General features: G+C 31.3%; 2 protein-coding genes and 1 pseudogene across 2 annotated transcripts; 1 reads left to right on the top strand and 2 right to left on the bottom strand.

The window, feature by feature from the left end:
• Positions 1 to 11: 11 nt before the first annotated feature.
• LOC113560047 lies at positions 12 to 3,036 on the bottom strand. The gene is made up of 2 exons (XM_026965828.1): positions 2,738 to 3,036; positions 12 to 456 (listed from the first exon to the last, which is right to left on the bottom strand). The coding sequence occupies exons 1-2, from the start codon at positions 3,034 to 3,036 to the stop codon at positions 12 to 14; spliced, it is 744 nt and encodes a 247-aa protein (XP_026821629.1).
• Positions 3,037 to 6,641: 3,605 nt separating this feature from the next.
• Positions 6,642 to 7,230, top strand: LOC113560230 (annotated as a pseudogene).
• A 4,418-nt stretch (positions 7,231 to 11,648) lies between these two features.
• Positions 11,649 to 13,861, bottom strand: LOC113560046 (protein ALP1-like). Its single transcript, XM_026965827.1, has 2 exons — positions 13,397 to 13,861; positions 11,649 to 12,446 (listed from the first exon to the last, which is right to left on the bottom strand). The coding sequence occupies exons 1-2, from the start codon at positions 13,859 to 13,861 to the stop codon at positions 11,649 to 11,651; spliced, it is 1,263 nt and encodes a 420-aa protein (XP_026821628.1).
• Between the last annotated feature and the right edge of the window lie 1,345 nt (positions 13,862 to 15,206).

The following is a 15,206-nucleotide window of genomic DNA, read 5'->3' as shown; positions in this document are numbered from 1 at the left end:
TTTGGACGATACTAGTCAAAAACCAACCACACATTGTGAAGCCAAAGGGTTATTGAAAAAGTTAAACCGCCTAGAATGTGCTCTGATGGCTGTATTTTGAGGTGATCATAGGCACCAACATCAATAGAAATAAAATTTAAATTGGCATCTACCACAGCTATCAACACAATGGAAAAATATTTTTTATAATTAAAGAACAGCGAACCTGCGTGGTTTGGGTTTTTGCACCTGATGTGCTTGCCATCTATAGTACCTAGACAATTCGGAAAGTTGGTTTTTTTATAAAATAAATCAGATATTTGTAACCAGGTTTCTTTTGTAGGTTGTGGCATTTCGGCTTCTAATAGCACTGACCATAATATTTTACACGTTTCTTTAACTATTCCATTAATAGTACTTTTTCCGATAGAGAAATCAAAGTGTAATGCCGCAAAATTAGTTCCCATGGACAAATATCTGTTTAAATTAAATGAACACATTAAAATATATTATTATATTTGAATAATATAATATAATATATATTTATAGGCTATAGGTGATAAATAATTGTTATATTATCTATTGTTTCCAAAAATGAACTAATAAACTGATAAATATAAAACTATTTTATGTTTATTTTATAACACTGACATAAATATAGTAACAGTACGATTTTTTCATATTTTTTTTTCAATTCGCCTTTTTACATAAAATACAATTGTATATTAAAGATAACTTATTTTTATTTTCTACTAGTTTTTTAAAAATAAATATTATTTAACTTTAACAAAATAATATGTTTTAGTAATAATAATTGTCATATTGAGGTTATATTTAAATATTTTATAAAAAAAAAAATGTAATGGTTTATAAAAAAATGAAAACATATTTTTAATTCTGCGCGTTAAACTCATAATACAAATTTTTATTTTTAAAACATATTATTATTGATTTTTTGAATTCATAAACTGTTTTTAACAAAATTTATATTTAATGATTTGTTGTCAATGTACCATGAAAATAGTTGTAATAAGTTCGACTATAATAATGAAAATAAGAAAATAGAAAAATAGAAAATATTATTAAAAAAATGCTTTAAGTATTTTGTTTATTTTACTTAATTGTACTTTTTTTATTTTTATATTATATTATTTATACATTTATTTATTTGCATATACTCAGTAAAAAAAATAAAAAATAAAAAATGGAGGCATATTCGTGATGCTTACTTGAAACACGTGTCGGACGAAAAGAATGTAAAAAGTGGCTCAGGAGGAAGTAAAAGAAAGGCATATACTTACGCTGAATCCTTGTCTTTTTTAAATATAACATTGAAAAAACGGAAGTAAGATAATAATATACAATATTTATTCTGTTATTTATACCTATTTATAAATAAAAAAAATCATATTTTGTTGCATCTAATATTTATTAAGATTAAAAATAAAAATTAATAGCCATTTGTTCAAATTCACTTTGTTACTATTACTATAATTACTCGTGTTAAACCATTTTTATTTTTTATTAAGGACAACTGGTAATTTAGAATTCGAAGATTCAACCTCGGATATATCGTTGAATGTACAAGAAGACAACGATGATACAGAAAGTCCAGTCAACACAGTGGCATTTTTTAATGACGTTCCTTAAAACAAAAAAAAAATAAAAAATCATTAAGCACTTTTCAACAAAATCTTTAAGAGCATTTAAAAGAGAACAGTGATTCCGACAAAAATATTGTTATGTTCTTTCTTCCTTATATTAAAAAATTGAGTGACGACGAAAAGTTAGACTTTCAAGTCCACACTCTTCAATATTTAAAAAAATGTCATTCAAAAAAATAATTCTCCCCTACAGTATTCACAAAACCAGTCACGTCCTGTTCCTACTAATTTTCATTTTTCAATGCCAACTTCATCTTTATCTCGATCGTTATACCCTCAACATTCTACCAATACTGTCCCAATACCAAACTATACACTTCAATCACTTCACTCCCAACAATTATCCTACCCAGCCTACTCAAATAATCAAACATCTAAAAGATCACCTACTTACATTCATCAATATTTACCTAATAATGCATAAACAAATAATAAGTATTAACTTTTTTTATATAACATTTATATTACACTTATTTTTTTAAATATTTTTATTATTTTTAATATTATTTTATCATAATTTCATGCATTTTATAATAAGCTATCCTCATGTAATATTATATTAACGCAAATTGTTTATAAGATTATTATTATTATTATTATTATTTTTATATAATTTTTGTATGATTAAACACATTTGTTTAAAAAATACTAAATACCAATACATATACAGTGCTTTATAGTGTTTAAAATAAATATTTCATTTTTATTTAAAATAATTGTTTTGATATAAGTACCTACTTAAGTAGTAATAAGTATTGCCTGATATTATATTATTATGGCATGGTTTTAGGTTTACCTCGTCATGAGTGAAGTATTGGTTTTATAACTTTAAAAACAAAATTATGTTTATAATTATACTTTTATTAGTTGAAAAAAATGCTGTGAACATACATTTGAGGGAGGGAGTAGCAAATATAATGTAGTTTGTACTTTGTGGTCAAAAGTGGAAAATCCCCAGTTACTTATTATACTAGTTAATACTAAATAAATAATATTATATGATGTGTTTTTTAATAATAATTAATATGTGTTATATAGATAACGTAGATAAAAATATAAAATTAGAATTAAACTTAAATTTTTTTAAATTTTACCTCAAAGTCACTGTCAATCTTTTTTCCGGGCTTATAGGATTTCGAAAGTGCGTTATTTCCTTCGTTAAATGTAATCGGACCTTCTCGAGTAGCTCTTCAAACGAGGAAATTGACATCCGATAATAGTCGAAAAATTTTTCAGGATATTTTTTTAGATTATCATAAAATACTTGAAATCGTATGTCGTGTTCATTACTACTATGTATAGGATAAACCCAATACCTTCTGCGCTTATGTGTTGGTTCATCAAGTTCACCAGCAGCTTCAGCCATACAAATTATTTTCAGAAGAGAACTCATTTCTATGTATATACTATACGATATAGTTATAAATATTACAATTAAAATATATAAACTCATAAATTAAATAAATTATATTTTGAATTTATAAACACTTACCTGATTTAAAATGTTTTTCTTAAATAATGGTAATTATAAATAAAATAAAAAATAAAAATTTGATTTAATTCTTTAGTACAATATATAGAGTATATTATAGTAATAATATGCTTTTAGGAGATTAATAGGTTATAGGTACTTAAAAGAACAAGTGCAGATCACGTTTGTTGCACCAAACAAACTGAACCACCGTATAACATGTTGGCTAGTTTAATTTTCATGTTTATATTATATAACTTATAATATTAGATACATTTCGTTAAAAACAAAAGTCAGTTTAAAATTAAAATTTCAAATTAAAAACGATTCCCGCGCTTTTTAATCTCGTTTATATGGATTCGATTACCGATAAAACGCACAGTAGGATCGGTCGTCCCGATTGCGGTAGATCGGGATAGTATTTTTCGGTTGCCGACAAAACGCATAGTGTGATCCAAGCCTAACGGGTTAAGTTTAAACGAAATGTTATTGAAAGGTCCAACAGGACCATTATAAAATATTCAGTATACACAATATTTATTTTTATCACATAAGTATTATGTAGGTAAGTATACCTATTAACTAATTTATTCCAATTAATATTTCAAAAGTAAATGTTTGGTTCTAAAAATGTACCTATTTGTTTATTCAAAAAGCTGTTTTTTTTATTTTTACCATTAATACAATTTATGTATTAATAGTAGTATATCAGGCCAGGAAGGTGCTGAGGATCGCCATAAGAAAGGCGCAGGAGAGATCATGGAGGGAAGTGTGCGACTCGGTGGACAGCGACCCCTGGGGGGTGCCGTACAGACTCGTCACAAAACGGCTTGGCCCCGACTTCTTGTCATCGAAGAACCCACGCTAACAAACGTCGTGAGAGGACTCTTCCCTGCACCATTTGCAGTGGACTGGAGCCAAGTTCCCCTACAGCCTAGCGTCCCCATCACGATCATCGACTACTACAAGGAGTCGACTCTACTGTTTACAGTGGACGAGCTGAACGAAGCTGTTAGGAAGCTACACTCGGGTAAGGCGCCGGGTCCCGACTTCATCCCCAATGAAGTGATCAAGTTGGCGGCTAAACGAAGCCCAAAGACGTTTCTCGAAACCTACAACGTCTGCTTGGTCAACGGACAGTTCCCCCGGAGATGGAAACGCGCAAAGTTGGTTCTGCTGCATAAAGGCAAGGCAAACCGCCGGACCTTCTATCCAGCTACCGGCCTATTAGTCTTCTAGACGGGGCTGGCAAAGTCTTTGAGAGGATGCTGCTTAACAAGCTTGAGTCGTACGTCGCTAACGTCGGAGCAATAAGCGACACGCAGTACGGATTCAGACGGACAAAGTCTACCACAGACGCGGTCGAAGACGTCCTGAGAGTGACACAAAGCGCTAAACGCGGCCCAGTGCAAGACAGGCACCTGTGCGTACTCGTATCTCTGGACGTTAAAAACGCTTTTAACTCGGCTCCGTGGCACCTGATCGACGAGGCTCTGCGGAGATCTGCTGTCCCGGAGTACTTGATTAAGATCATAAGATCCTACATGCACGATAAGAGTTTGGTGGTGTACGAGGACCTGGGCATGCCCGTTACATGCAGCGTTCCTCAAGGATCGGTCTTGGGACCGTTCTTAAGGAATATCTTTTATGATGGCGTTCTGCGACTACCGGTACGAGATGGCATACGCATTATCGCGTTTGCGGATGATGTGGCAGTAGTGGCAGTCGCCCATAACGCCGAGCTCATCGAGCAAATCGTTAATCCAACATTAGAAGACATCGCCGGTTGGATGTCCTCCAACGGCCTGCGCCTGGCACCCGAAAAGTCAGAGTGCGCCGTTCTGACGAACAAGCACTCCTTCCGCGAGCCCGATCTGCACATCCAAGGATGCCAAGTCCCGGTCAAACGCTCGATTAGGTACTTGAGTGTACGGCTGGACACCAGACTATCGTTCGTGGAACACATCGGTACGATGGCAGCGGGAGCGAGGAAGGTAGCGACTGCCCTGTCGAGGCTTATACCTAACGCCCATCTCAATCGAAAAGGAGTTTGTTAATGAGCATGGTTCATGCCGGCTGCTCTACGGAGCAGTAATCTGGTCGGAGCGGGTTTCGAAGAGCAAGAATCTCCTTCTGCAAGCACAGAGAGTGGCAGCGCTGAGGGTCGCGAGGTGTTATCGAACGGTTTCGGACATGGCTTCCCTCGTGCTGGCCAAAATGCCCCCTGTCACTCTACAGGCTGACAGTAGGAAAAGAACCGCGTTGGCGAAGAGTGCCGGTGCTTCCCCGACCAAGTGGGAAATCATGGTGGATATAGTCCAGCGATGGCAGGAACTCTGGGTGGCGACCCCCAAGGCGGAGTGGACAAAGAGGCTCATTCCCGACTTGTCAAGGTGGTGGTACCAAGGACCGAAGACTGTGAGTTATCACATGGCCCAGGCCCTCATCGGCCACGGGTATTTTCAAAAATATCTATGGTCGATGGGCAGGGCGCAAAGTACGGCCTGCTATCACTGCCCGGGGGAGGTGGACGACGTCGAGCATACACTATTTGTATGCATGTTTTGGAACCTCCAGCGACGCGAGCTGGCGTTGTCGATCGGGCGACACCCTTGTCCGGAGGACGTCGCCGACTTACTGTGCGGACCGGCTGCAGCCGAGTTGCCAGTGGAAAGGGAACCCAGGAGGAGGATCCTCGCATCAGCTGCTAAGAAAAGGGAACTGTTCAACCATATGGTCGAAGACATCAAGAGTGTTAAAGAAGAGCTAGAAAGGGAGAGGCAGTTGGCGGCTCCCCGTCTGAAGGTTTAATAATTAAAATTATTTTCAATTAGTTAAGTTATGACGCTTGTAGGCCGAACGGCCAAAACCAGGGTGGTTAGAGGCCCCCAATTTATTTGTTATCATTTATTTTACATATAAATTATAATAACTTGTTTTTGTCATAATAAACGATGTGAGCGGGAAGGCAGCAATGGGCAGCCATATTTCCCTTCCCGTTTCACGATTCCAAACTGAAAAAAAAAAAAAAAAAGGTACGATATTAATATATTATAATTAATTAAGTAATGTTATTGTCGCGACCATAATAGCTAAATTAAACTGTAATTGTACAATATTTGTATCTATGACCTACATACTATCGATATTTTATCCTACGATCTATATAATATTTTAAAAAGTTAGAATTATATGAATATACATATCTATAATCCAATAAATTAATATGGATGATATTATAATTTTATGCATGGGATATGAACTATATCATTTTTCTGATATTGTAATAACAAAGCAAACAATAAGGGTGCTCTTTATAAAAAAAACGTCATCGAAAATACAAGGAAAAGCACAAAGAACTCCAACAAAATCGTTTTTTGCATAGCCACAATTGGGAGGGGGGGCTAGAAAAAAATAATAATAATAGCCCTCCCATAATAAATTGTTCAATTGTTTCCTAAAATATTAATAAACATTTTAAAGAACAACTGTAATTCTTATTTTTTTTTTCGGAAAAATAATTAAAATGTTTAATAAGCAGCATGAAAATAAGATTTTCTGAAGAAAGTTTACGTATTGCTACTTCAATTGATAGACTAATATAATTTTACTATGAAAGAAAATCATTCTTGGTTGAACATTATAAGTATTTATAACTACGTTGATTAGGTACCTAATATCAATTTATATAAACCATTTAAAACGAAAAACATTTCATAGTAAAATTTATTTTCAGGATGTATTAAACATTAAAGAAAATGATTAGAAAAGCGAAATGTTGGTGTTCAAAAATTTTATTGGTTATAATATAAAGGACTTCAATTTTATAAAAGAAAATTTGAACAAAAAAGTGTTTCTAAATATTTGAATTTATTATTTAATGATATAATGATACAAGTAATTATTACTTTGTCGATTTCTTTCATCTGGCACACCAGAACGCTCCTTTTCAGCGATGGATGACGAGGGTAAACACATATTTATCTACGTTCCACGATGAATTAAGATCGGTTTAGTAACCTATCAATACTTCATATTGAAAAAGATATTAAAGATATTGAGATTCAAGTTGATGAAATATTAAAATTATTTATTAATAAAATGAAAATAAAAATAAAACTTGAGTAAATAAACATTTAATTTTTTTATGATTTAAATTTTTTAGTTGGTTTATATGATGGTGTGGGAGCAACGGCCTCACCGGTTACTTTTTATGTAATATCACTAATATCAGATGTGGCTACATCGCTACAGCCCCCCAACATTTTAGCGCTAGTTACGCCACTGGTTTCATGAACTGAATTTAAAAGTTATTTCATTGTCATTTAATTTTATTCAACATTCTTTCCAGAAAACGTTATTCGATGTTTCACACCGGCCAGGCGTCCCGCGACGGCTCATTTTTTATTTTTTTTGATGCTCTAACCCTATTGCTTTGTGCAAATATATTAATAACGGTATCGATATCAAATAATAGTGTATTATAATTTATTAAGTATATACATTAGTACCTAACTATAATATAATGGATTATACTGATTATAGTGATTATATACGACTAAATGGTATATTGTAATCATTTTATAATATTAATATTAATAATACTATGGAATAACAATTAGAAAAAAGATTTAATTCAGTCGGTGTATAATATTACACAAAAAAAAAAAATATTTCTTATCGACTCAAGTCGCATTTTTCGTCAAAAACGAGTGTAGCAACTGTCGAACCATACAATGTATTTAGGTGCTATACACAATATGCACCAATATATTTTTCGAAATTAAAATGTATCAAAATTATTTGAGAAACACTATAAGTTAAGTATACACAGCACTACATTACTTAGTCTATATATTCTATAGTTAGGTATTACACTTACAAGCAGTGGCGTAAACTGGGTGGTACAAATGCAGCATTTGCACCACCAGAAAATCATTGAAATATATAATAATATATAAACAGATACAAAATTGTAATTTTCGTGCATGTATTATATGATGGGCATTAAATTATTATTCTATCTATATTCTAAAATAGTAAAATAAAAAATATGGCAATAATTCAGTACCTGACAAATTAGAATCAAAAATAGAATACATAAAACAAAATGACATTCAAAAAGGTTTCCATTAATTATAGACACATTAAAAATATTCCAAACAATACCTGTACGGGCCGGGCACGAACAATAATAGGCCGTGACGCCCGGTCACCAAAGAAACTTTACGCGCTGCACTCACACACCGATCGACCTGTGTAAAGGTGTGTATGTATGTATAACGACTCAAAGGAAATGGACGGGGTCGCCGAGCAAGATCAAAGAGTGCTAGTATGCGGTAGTGTGTGTATGTGTGTGTGTGTGTGTGTGTGTGTGTGTATGTGTGTGTGTGTGTGTGTGATAGCCGGTCGGTGTGGCGGCGTGAACAATACCTATTAATGCAGCAGGTTGCGAAAGATCTTTTTCTTGTCTAAAGAGGTTAAAAACTTACCTTGGAACGACTATGAGGCAAGAAAGGCTTAGTAGTTTAACAGTTTAGCTACTTTGCAGCTCGAAAAAAAAAATAATATTAATTTGGACCAAGTAATTGATGAATTCGATTCGGGATCTGTGAAAAGAGGACGTCATCTCAATTTAAAATAAATAAAAATTTGACTGTTTTTTTTATTAATACAGTAAAATTCCCGTTATAACGAACTCCAGGGAACCAATTTTTTTTTCGTTGTAACGAAAATTTGAATAAGCTCTTTATAAGCTCTGCTTTTTGGCAGGGGACTTCTATGATTTTTGTTCTAACGGGATTTTTCGTTGTATTGGTATTCGTTGTAACGGGAATTTATTGTATTATAATAATAAAGGTTTTACTGCTAAAATAATTCAAAATGTATTTATTATATAAAGAAATATATTATAGTTTATAGGGAAGGATTTTACTTAGGAAGTTGGATTATTGATGTGTTGGAAATAATTATTAGTTGAGAATATGCCACTGCACCACCAGAAATTGGACCCAATTTACGCCACTGCAGTTACAAGTCCATAATTTGTTTGTTAAAACATATTGCGATTGTTACATGATAAACTAAAGAATCACTTGGTTTATAGTCCTGGATCAGAAACAAGATTCGCATAATTATTTCAAGAAAACTTTGAGCATTATCGTTTTTCATTATTGTTTTAAAAAATATACGAATAGGCGTATCATTGGTTGCCTATCGTATAACACCTATTGTGATCAAGAGTTTATTATCAAAATCAATAAATAACTTATAATTACTCTTATTTTTTTTATACTTCCCACTGTGGCGTGCTCAGATTTTTTATAAATAATAAGTTTTTATGTTGTCTAATACTATTATATAAAATGTTATCTTAAACATGTCATTAATTATTAATGAAATAATAACAATACACGTTTGAGTGTCTGACGTTTAGTCCAAAATGGTTTGTATTAATTGTAACATTAGTTTTTTAAAAATAAAATTGTATCTTCATACCTATCTATTTATGTATAATATGAATTATGATTTAGAGCAAAGCTGCTTAAATTCATATTACTCATGGTAGATGTTTTAATTATATATTAACATAAATAAGCGATAATTTTGATAAATTTTGTCAACATTTGATCTTTAAATGATTATGGAAAAAAACCATGTAGCTTTAATATTTGTTGACTACTATTATAACAATTTATGAATTACCTTGTATTAAATTTTAAAGATTTTTAACCAACGAAAACATTTTTATTTATTATAACTTCATATTTTATTTACAAAAAAAAAAAAGTAATAAATTGAAAATTTCTATAGCTCAAAACTAGTCAAAATGTTTTGAAAATTGTATCATGTTTAAAAAATAATAATTTAAATATTTGATACAAATTTCACGTAAGTATCTACATTAACGCATACACAGTTTTGGATACAAAACGATCTTTAATCGTATACACACAGACACACCAGTCACCAGGCAGTATACTTCTGAATTCTGTATGAGTTTACCGGTTAATAATTACTATCGTTCACCCAAGAATATTATGTTATTTTGGTAGAACGTCAATGATCAAAAATATACACAGTAATGTGTCATTTATTTCCACCGTAATTTAATTAAATTAAATTATAAAGCCACGTGCACTCTAATGTACAACTAAAAACGTATAAAAGACATTTAGCTCAATATGTGCAAAACGTATAGGATGACCTATATTTTTTTGTTCGTAAAAAAAAATCTCAGTAATTTCAATGGCACCAACTAGACTTTTCAAAATGTATACAACATGTAAAATATTAAAGGTGAAAACATAATATTAACATCAGAATTAAGATTTATTGATTCATTTAAATTTTAATCTAGTTCTTTAGACAAATTAACAAATAATTTTGAAAAACATTAATTTAAAGAACTCAGTAAATATTTTCCTGAAAATATTTAAATTTAGTTACTAGAAAGTTAGCTTATCTTAACGAATATATAGATTGTTCAGATAAATTTTATGAAACATGTTTATCCCTTATAGAACATTTTTATAGTTCTCTCACTGATAAAAACGCAACGATAAAGGTAAATGAAAACTCACAAAATATTTGGGAAGTGTTTAATATACAAAATCTTTGTGGATTCACTAGTTTATATAATAAGATCAATGTTTTATTATTAAAAGGTATAATGGAAAATTTTAGAGATATGTCTTTAGAAACTTATAAATTAGATCTTTTGTGGTATTACACTTCACCGGAATTTGCGTGGAATTCTATAATAATGCTGGGTTTACACGTGCATGTTTGTTGTGGCGCCAGTTGCAACTGGCGCGCCACTAAAAATAAACATGCACGTGTAAACATGTACTGGCGTGCAAGTGAAATGATTGCATGCATTGAAAAATATGCTGGGTTTACACGTGCATGTTTGTTGTGGCGCCAGTTGCAACTGGCGTGCCACTAAAAATAAACATGCACGTGTAAACATGTACTGGCGTGCAAGTGAAATGATTGCATGCATTGAAAAATAAAGTCAGATAATTCCAACTTTTCGTCGCGCCAGTGACTATTTTATTTTCAGTATAATAATTTGTACCTATTATTTGCGTTGTCGCACCTTTTCAAAATGTCAAAAATTTCAAAAAAATGGAACGGAGAATTAATTATAAAATTCTTCGAACTTTACGAAAAACATCCGTGCTTATGGGATGTATTTTCAAAAACCTATAAAGATAGGATTGCCCGGGAAGATGCGTACAGGGAAATTGCAAATGCAATGAACATAGAGGGGTTTGAATCGGCGGAAGTGAAGGCAAAAATAAGATCTCTAAGGAATGCTTATACTTTAGAATTAGCTAAAATTCAAAAAAGCAAGAAATCTGGAGCAGGAATAGATGATACATATAAGCCAAATGTAAAATGGTTTCCAATTGCTCATCGAATTTTACACCAAGTAGTACAAACACGAGATTCACAATCAACTGAAATAAGTGTAAGTATAATACAAATTTAATTTAAGAATACTAAAAATTATAAAAATAAATATAATATTATTTCTTGAGATTAAGCATATTCATTTGCCAAGGTACGGCTCCGTCTCCCATAAACCAATCAGCCAAATTATTTCTTATGTTTGAAGCATTTTTTGTATAATTATTACTCTCACTAGCACTAGTCAAATCTGGTAATCCCAGTCCTCGAATTTCTTTTCGCCATGTTCCATCAATTATTACTCCATTTTCATGGTCTTCTTCGTCAACACAACCCCGGTTAAGATAAGAGGAAGAATTCATTCTTAACCAGTTATGTAAAACACACGTTGTTTTTACAATATTATCTGCCTTTTCAGGAGACAATGCAATTGGTTTTTCAAATATTCTAAATCTAGAAACAAGAATACCAAATGCATTTTCAACGATGCGTCTAGCACGTGATAGTCTGTAATTGAAAACTCTTTCTTTTATTGTCAATGGGCCGTGATGAGAATAGGGCTTCAATAGATAATCTTTAAGTGGGAATGCGTCATCTGCTACAAATATTGTATTAGGTGGCATATTTAATAAATTATTTTCCACGGCATTCTTTAAACTAGATTTTGAAAAAATACCCCCATCAGATGCCCTTCCATTAGATCCAACATCTATATATTTGAAACAATATTGATCATCAACAAGTGCAAACAAAATAATGCTAAATGAGCCTTTATAATTGTAAAAGTTCGATCCTGAATGAAACGGGGCTCTTAAAACCACATGTTTGCCATCCAGGGCTCCACCACAGCCCGGAAAATTCCATCTATTTGAAAATCCTTTTTTTATATCATCCCACTCTTCTTGGGTATTTGGAACCTATAAAAAAATGTAATATAAAAAAATAAAAAACGAAATAAATGAAAAAATTTTTAATTAATTATTTACTTGATAAAAATTAGCACTACTTTTAAAAAAAGAACAATGTATTTGAGTAAGAAAAAATGTATTTGAATCTTAATTTTTAATTTTTTTTATTCAGGGACAAAACAATTATTTGAATGAAACTACAAATAACGATGATGATACAGAAGACACGGAGTTTGGAAATGAGTCGAATAATATGGATGAAACAATCAATTTTCCTTCTCCAAGTCATTCTCAAAATAACAAACGACTAGCTCCAAAATTAAACATTGCACCAAAAATATCAAAAACTGTTATTAAATCTCATATGAACAGCACAGAACGTGCTATACAAGATCTTCGAGAAATATCGAGCAAGTTGGACGAAAAACCAGAAGAAAATGAATTTGACTTTTTCGGAAAAACTATCGCATGTATGTTGAAAAAACTTACAGAAACATTGGCTGTAGAATCGATGGCACATATTCAAACATACTTGGCTCAACAACGTTTAAAAGGCACTGTCAATCAAAATCATCGAGCATCTGCTATTAATGAAAATATAACGTTTTCACCATCTTCATCAAACTACAACAGTTATTCTAGTCCATCATATACTACGGGTTCACCAATCAATACTAATGTAGTAATGGATACTCAAGTAATGAAAATTCTCAAAATACTCAATCAGATATTTTAGCGAGAGCTGTTACAAACATTTTACAGGAAGATATATATATGTTAAATGAGTAAAATTATTTTATATTCTTGTAATAAAATAATATTAATTGCTATCATATTATTTTTAAAAATTATGTTCATAAAATGAAGGTATAATGTTAATTTTAAAGGTTTTTTTTAATTTTGTATTTTATTAAAAAATAAAGTAAAATTAAATTGTGTTAGATCATGTAACTACTTACTTTTATGTAATTTTCAAGCACACTGTAAATAGAATCACACACTTCAGGTAGAAATTTTGAAATCGTACACTTCGGTACTCTGTATAAGTATTGCAATGAAGCAAATGAGTCTCCGGATCCTAAATATCTTAATGTAATTTGGAGTTTTAATCTAGCTGGTAATGCGTCTCTCATTGTTGTGTTTTGTTTTTCTATTGATGGTGTAACATGCTGCAGTAGGGTTTCAAAAAGGTCTGATGACATTCTTAAATGATTTTTGAATGAATTTGGATCTTCTAACGCAAGTTCTTTTAAAAGTATATCGGATGCTCCAAAATGTTGTCTTCTAGCAATCCACTTCCTTACCCAGACTGACCTATTCTTTTTTTTACTTTTTTTTTCTAAATCTGATATGATATGTTCAGTTACTAATTTTAATACTATTTTACAAGCATGACGAAAATGTAATTCCTTTTCAGCCGACATTTTAATTAGTTTAAAATATAATTATAAGTATGATTAATTAAAAATTTGAAAAATAATAAAAACATGGAACTACAACAGTCATACAAATCAACAACGAACGTAATGAAGTGGCGAGAGATTGATGCTAAACTGTGTAAACAATTACTGGCGATACATTTTAACTAGCGTACATGATGGCGCCACAACAAACATGCACGTGTAAACCCAGCATTAGGATGACAAATAGATAATTAGATTTATTAACAGAAGTTGAACAGATTTTGATGTTTGAATCTGGAATCAGAGGTGGCTTATCTCAATGTAGTCAACGATACTCGAAAGCAAATAATTAATATACGGGAGATAAATCTTGTGAAAAGGAGAAATCAAAATATTTAGAGTATTTAGATACAATAATCTTTATAGTTGGGCCAGGGGTCGGGAACCTGGGTAAACAGAAAACTAAATAAAGTTTTTCTATATTTTCTAAATTTAAGACGTATTATTATGTTTTTATTGCCTACCATTTTCTCAATGAAATAATAATGCTATATTTATTTTAATATATGTACTAATAAAGTAATAATTTATACATCACAATTAAAAAAAAAAAAGGTTGTTCAAACCTGTGCGGCTACCTACGTCCATGAACTTGACCCACCCACTTTCTATGACACGACCCAAACCAATACCAAAAGTTAGCAAATAGTTAGCAAATATAGTAAATCTATTTTTGAAGTTGGAAAATCAAAATTCTATTTTTGGCCGATTTAAAAAAAAAAAATGTTCAAGAATTAGAAAAATTTCGATATTATTGATCATAAAACTCATATACTCATATACGATATTAGTTATTATTTGTATTTTTTAGTATTTTATAAAATAGGTACGTGTATGATGTTTCTAATCCTTACAGGGGGTTTGACAACTTCTAAAATAAACATACTTATAATGAATGATTTTAAATCAATTTAAATTTATTTAAATCTTAGGGATTTTTTACTTTTTGATGTTTGAATATATTCAATATTATAATACCAAAAACTTAATAATAATATAATAAACTTATAATCAACATTTTAATTATTTAAAAATATTAAAAATATAAAATAATAAATAATGAAAAATTATACAAATAGTAATATAGTTCACTGTTAGTTGCTTCTTGTTTTTGTTAACTAAATTATTGTCTGATGTACATTATAGTACGTGAAATATTATTGTATTTTTTATGATTTTTCCAAGTCGTTGTGCAGCTCCCATTGATTGAATTCTCGTCTCAGTAAAAAGAGTTGAAAAAAATGTTACTTAATATTTGAGAGAGTACCTATATAGAGAATGTATTTCTTTGAGCTACATAAAAATA

Source organism: Rhopalosiphum maidis, chromosome 3, assembly GCF_003676215.2.
Source record: "Rhopalosiphum maidis isolate BTI-1 chromosome 3, ASM367621v3, whole genome shotgun sequence".
Classification (NCBI taxonomy): domain Eukaryota; kingdom Metazoa; phylum Arthropoda; class Insecta; order Hemiptera; family Aphididae; genus Rhopalosiphum; species Rhopalosiphum maidis.
Note: the sequence above shows the minus strand (reverse complement) of the source record. Positions and strands in the feature narration are given on the sequence as shown.

What these genes read in the sequence shown, in the direction of transcription:
- LOC113560047 (XM_026965828.1), bottom strand. Translation starts at nt 3,036, where the DNA reads ATGAGTTCTCTTCTGAAAATAATTTGTATGGCTGAAGCTGCTGGTGAA. An exon ending in AGATTGACAGTGACTTTGAG is followed by an intron (nt 457 to 2,737) that starts GTAAAATTTAAA and finishes TAATTTAAACAG; the next exon opens with ATATTTGTCCATGGGAACTA.
- LOC113560046 (XM_026965827.1), bottom strand. Translation starts at nt 13,861, where the DNA reads ATGTCGGCTGAAAAGGAATTACATTTTCGTCATGCTTGTAAAATAGTA. An exon ending in TGCTTGAAAATTACATAAAA is followed by an intron (nt 12,447 to 13,396) that starts GTAAGTAGTTAC and finishes ATTTTTTTATAG; the next exon opens with GTTCCAAATACCCAAGAAGA.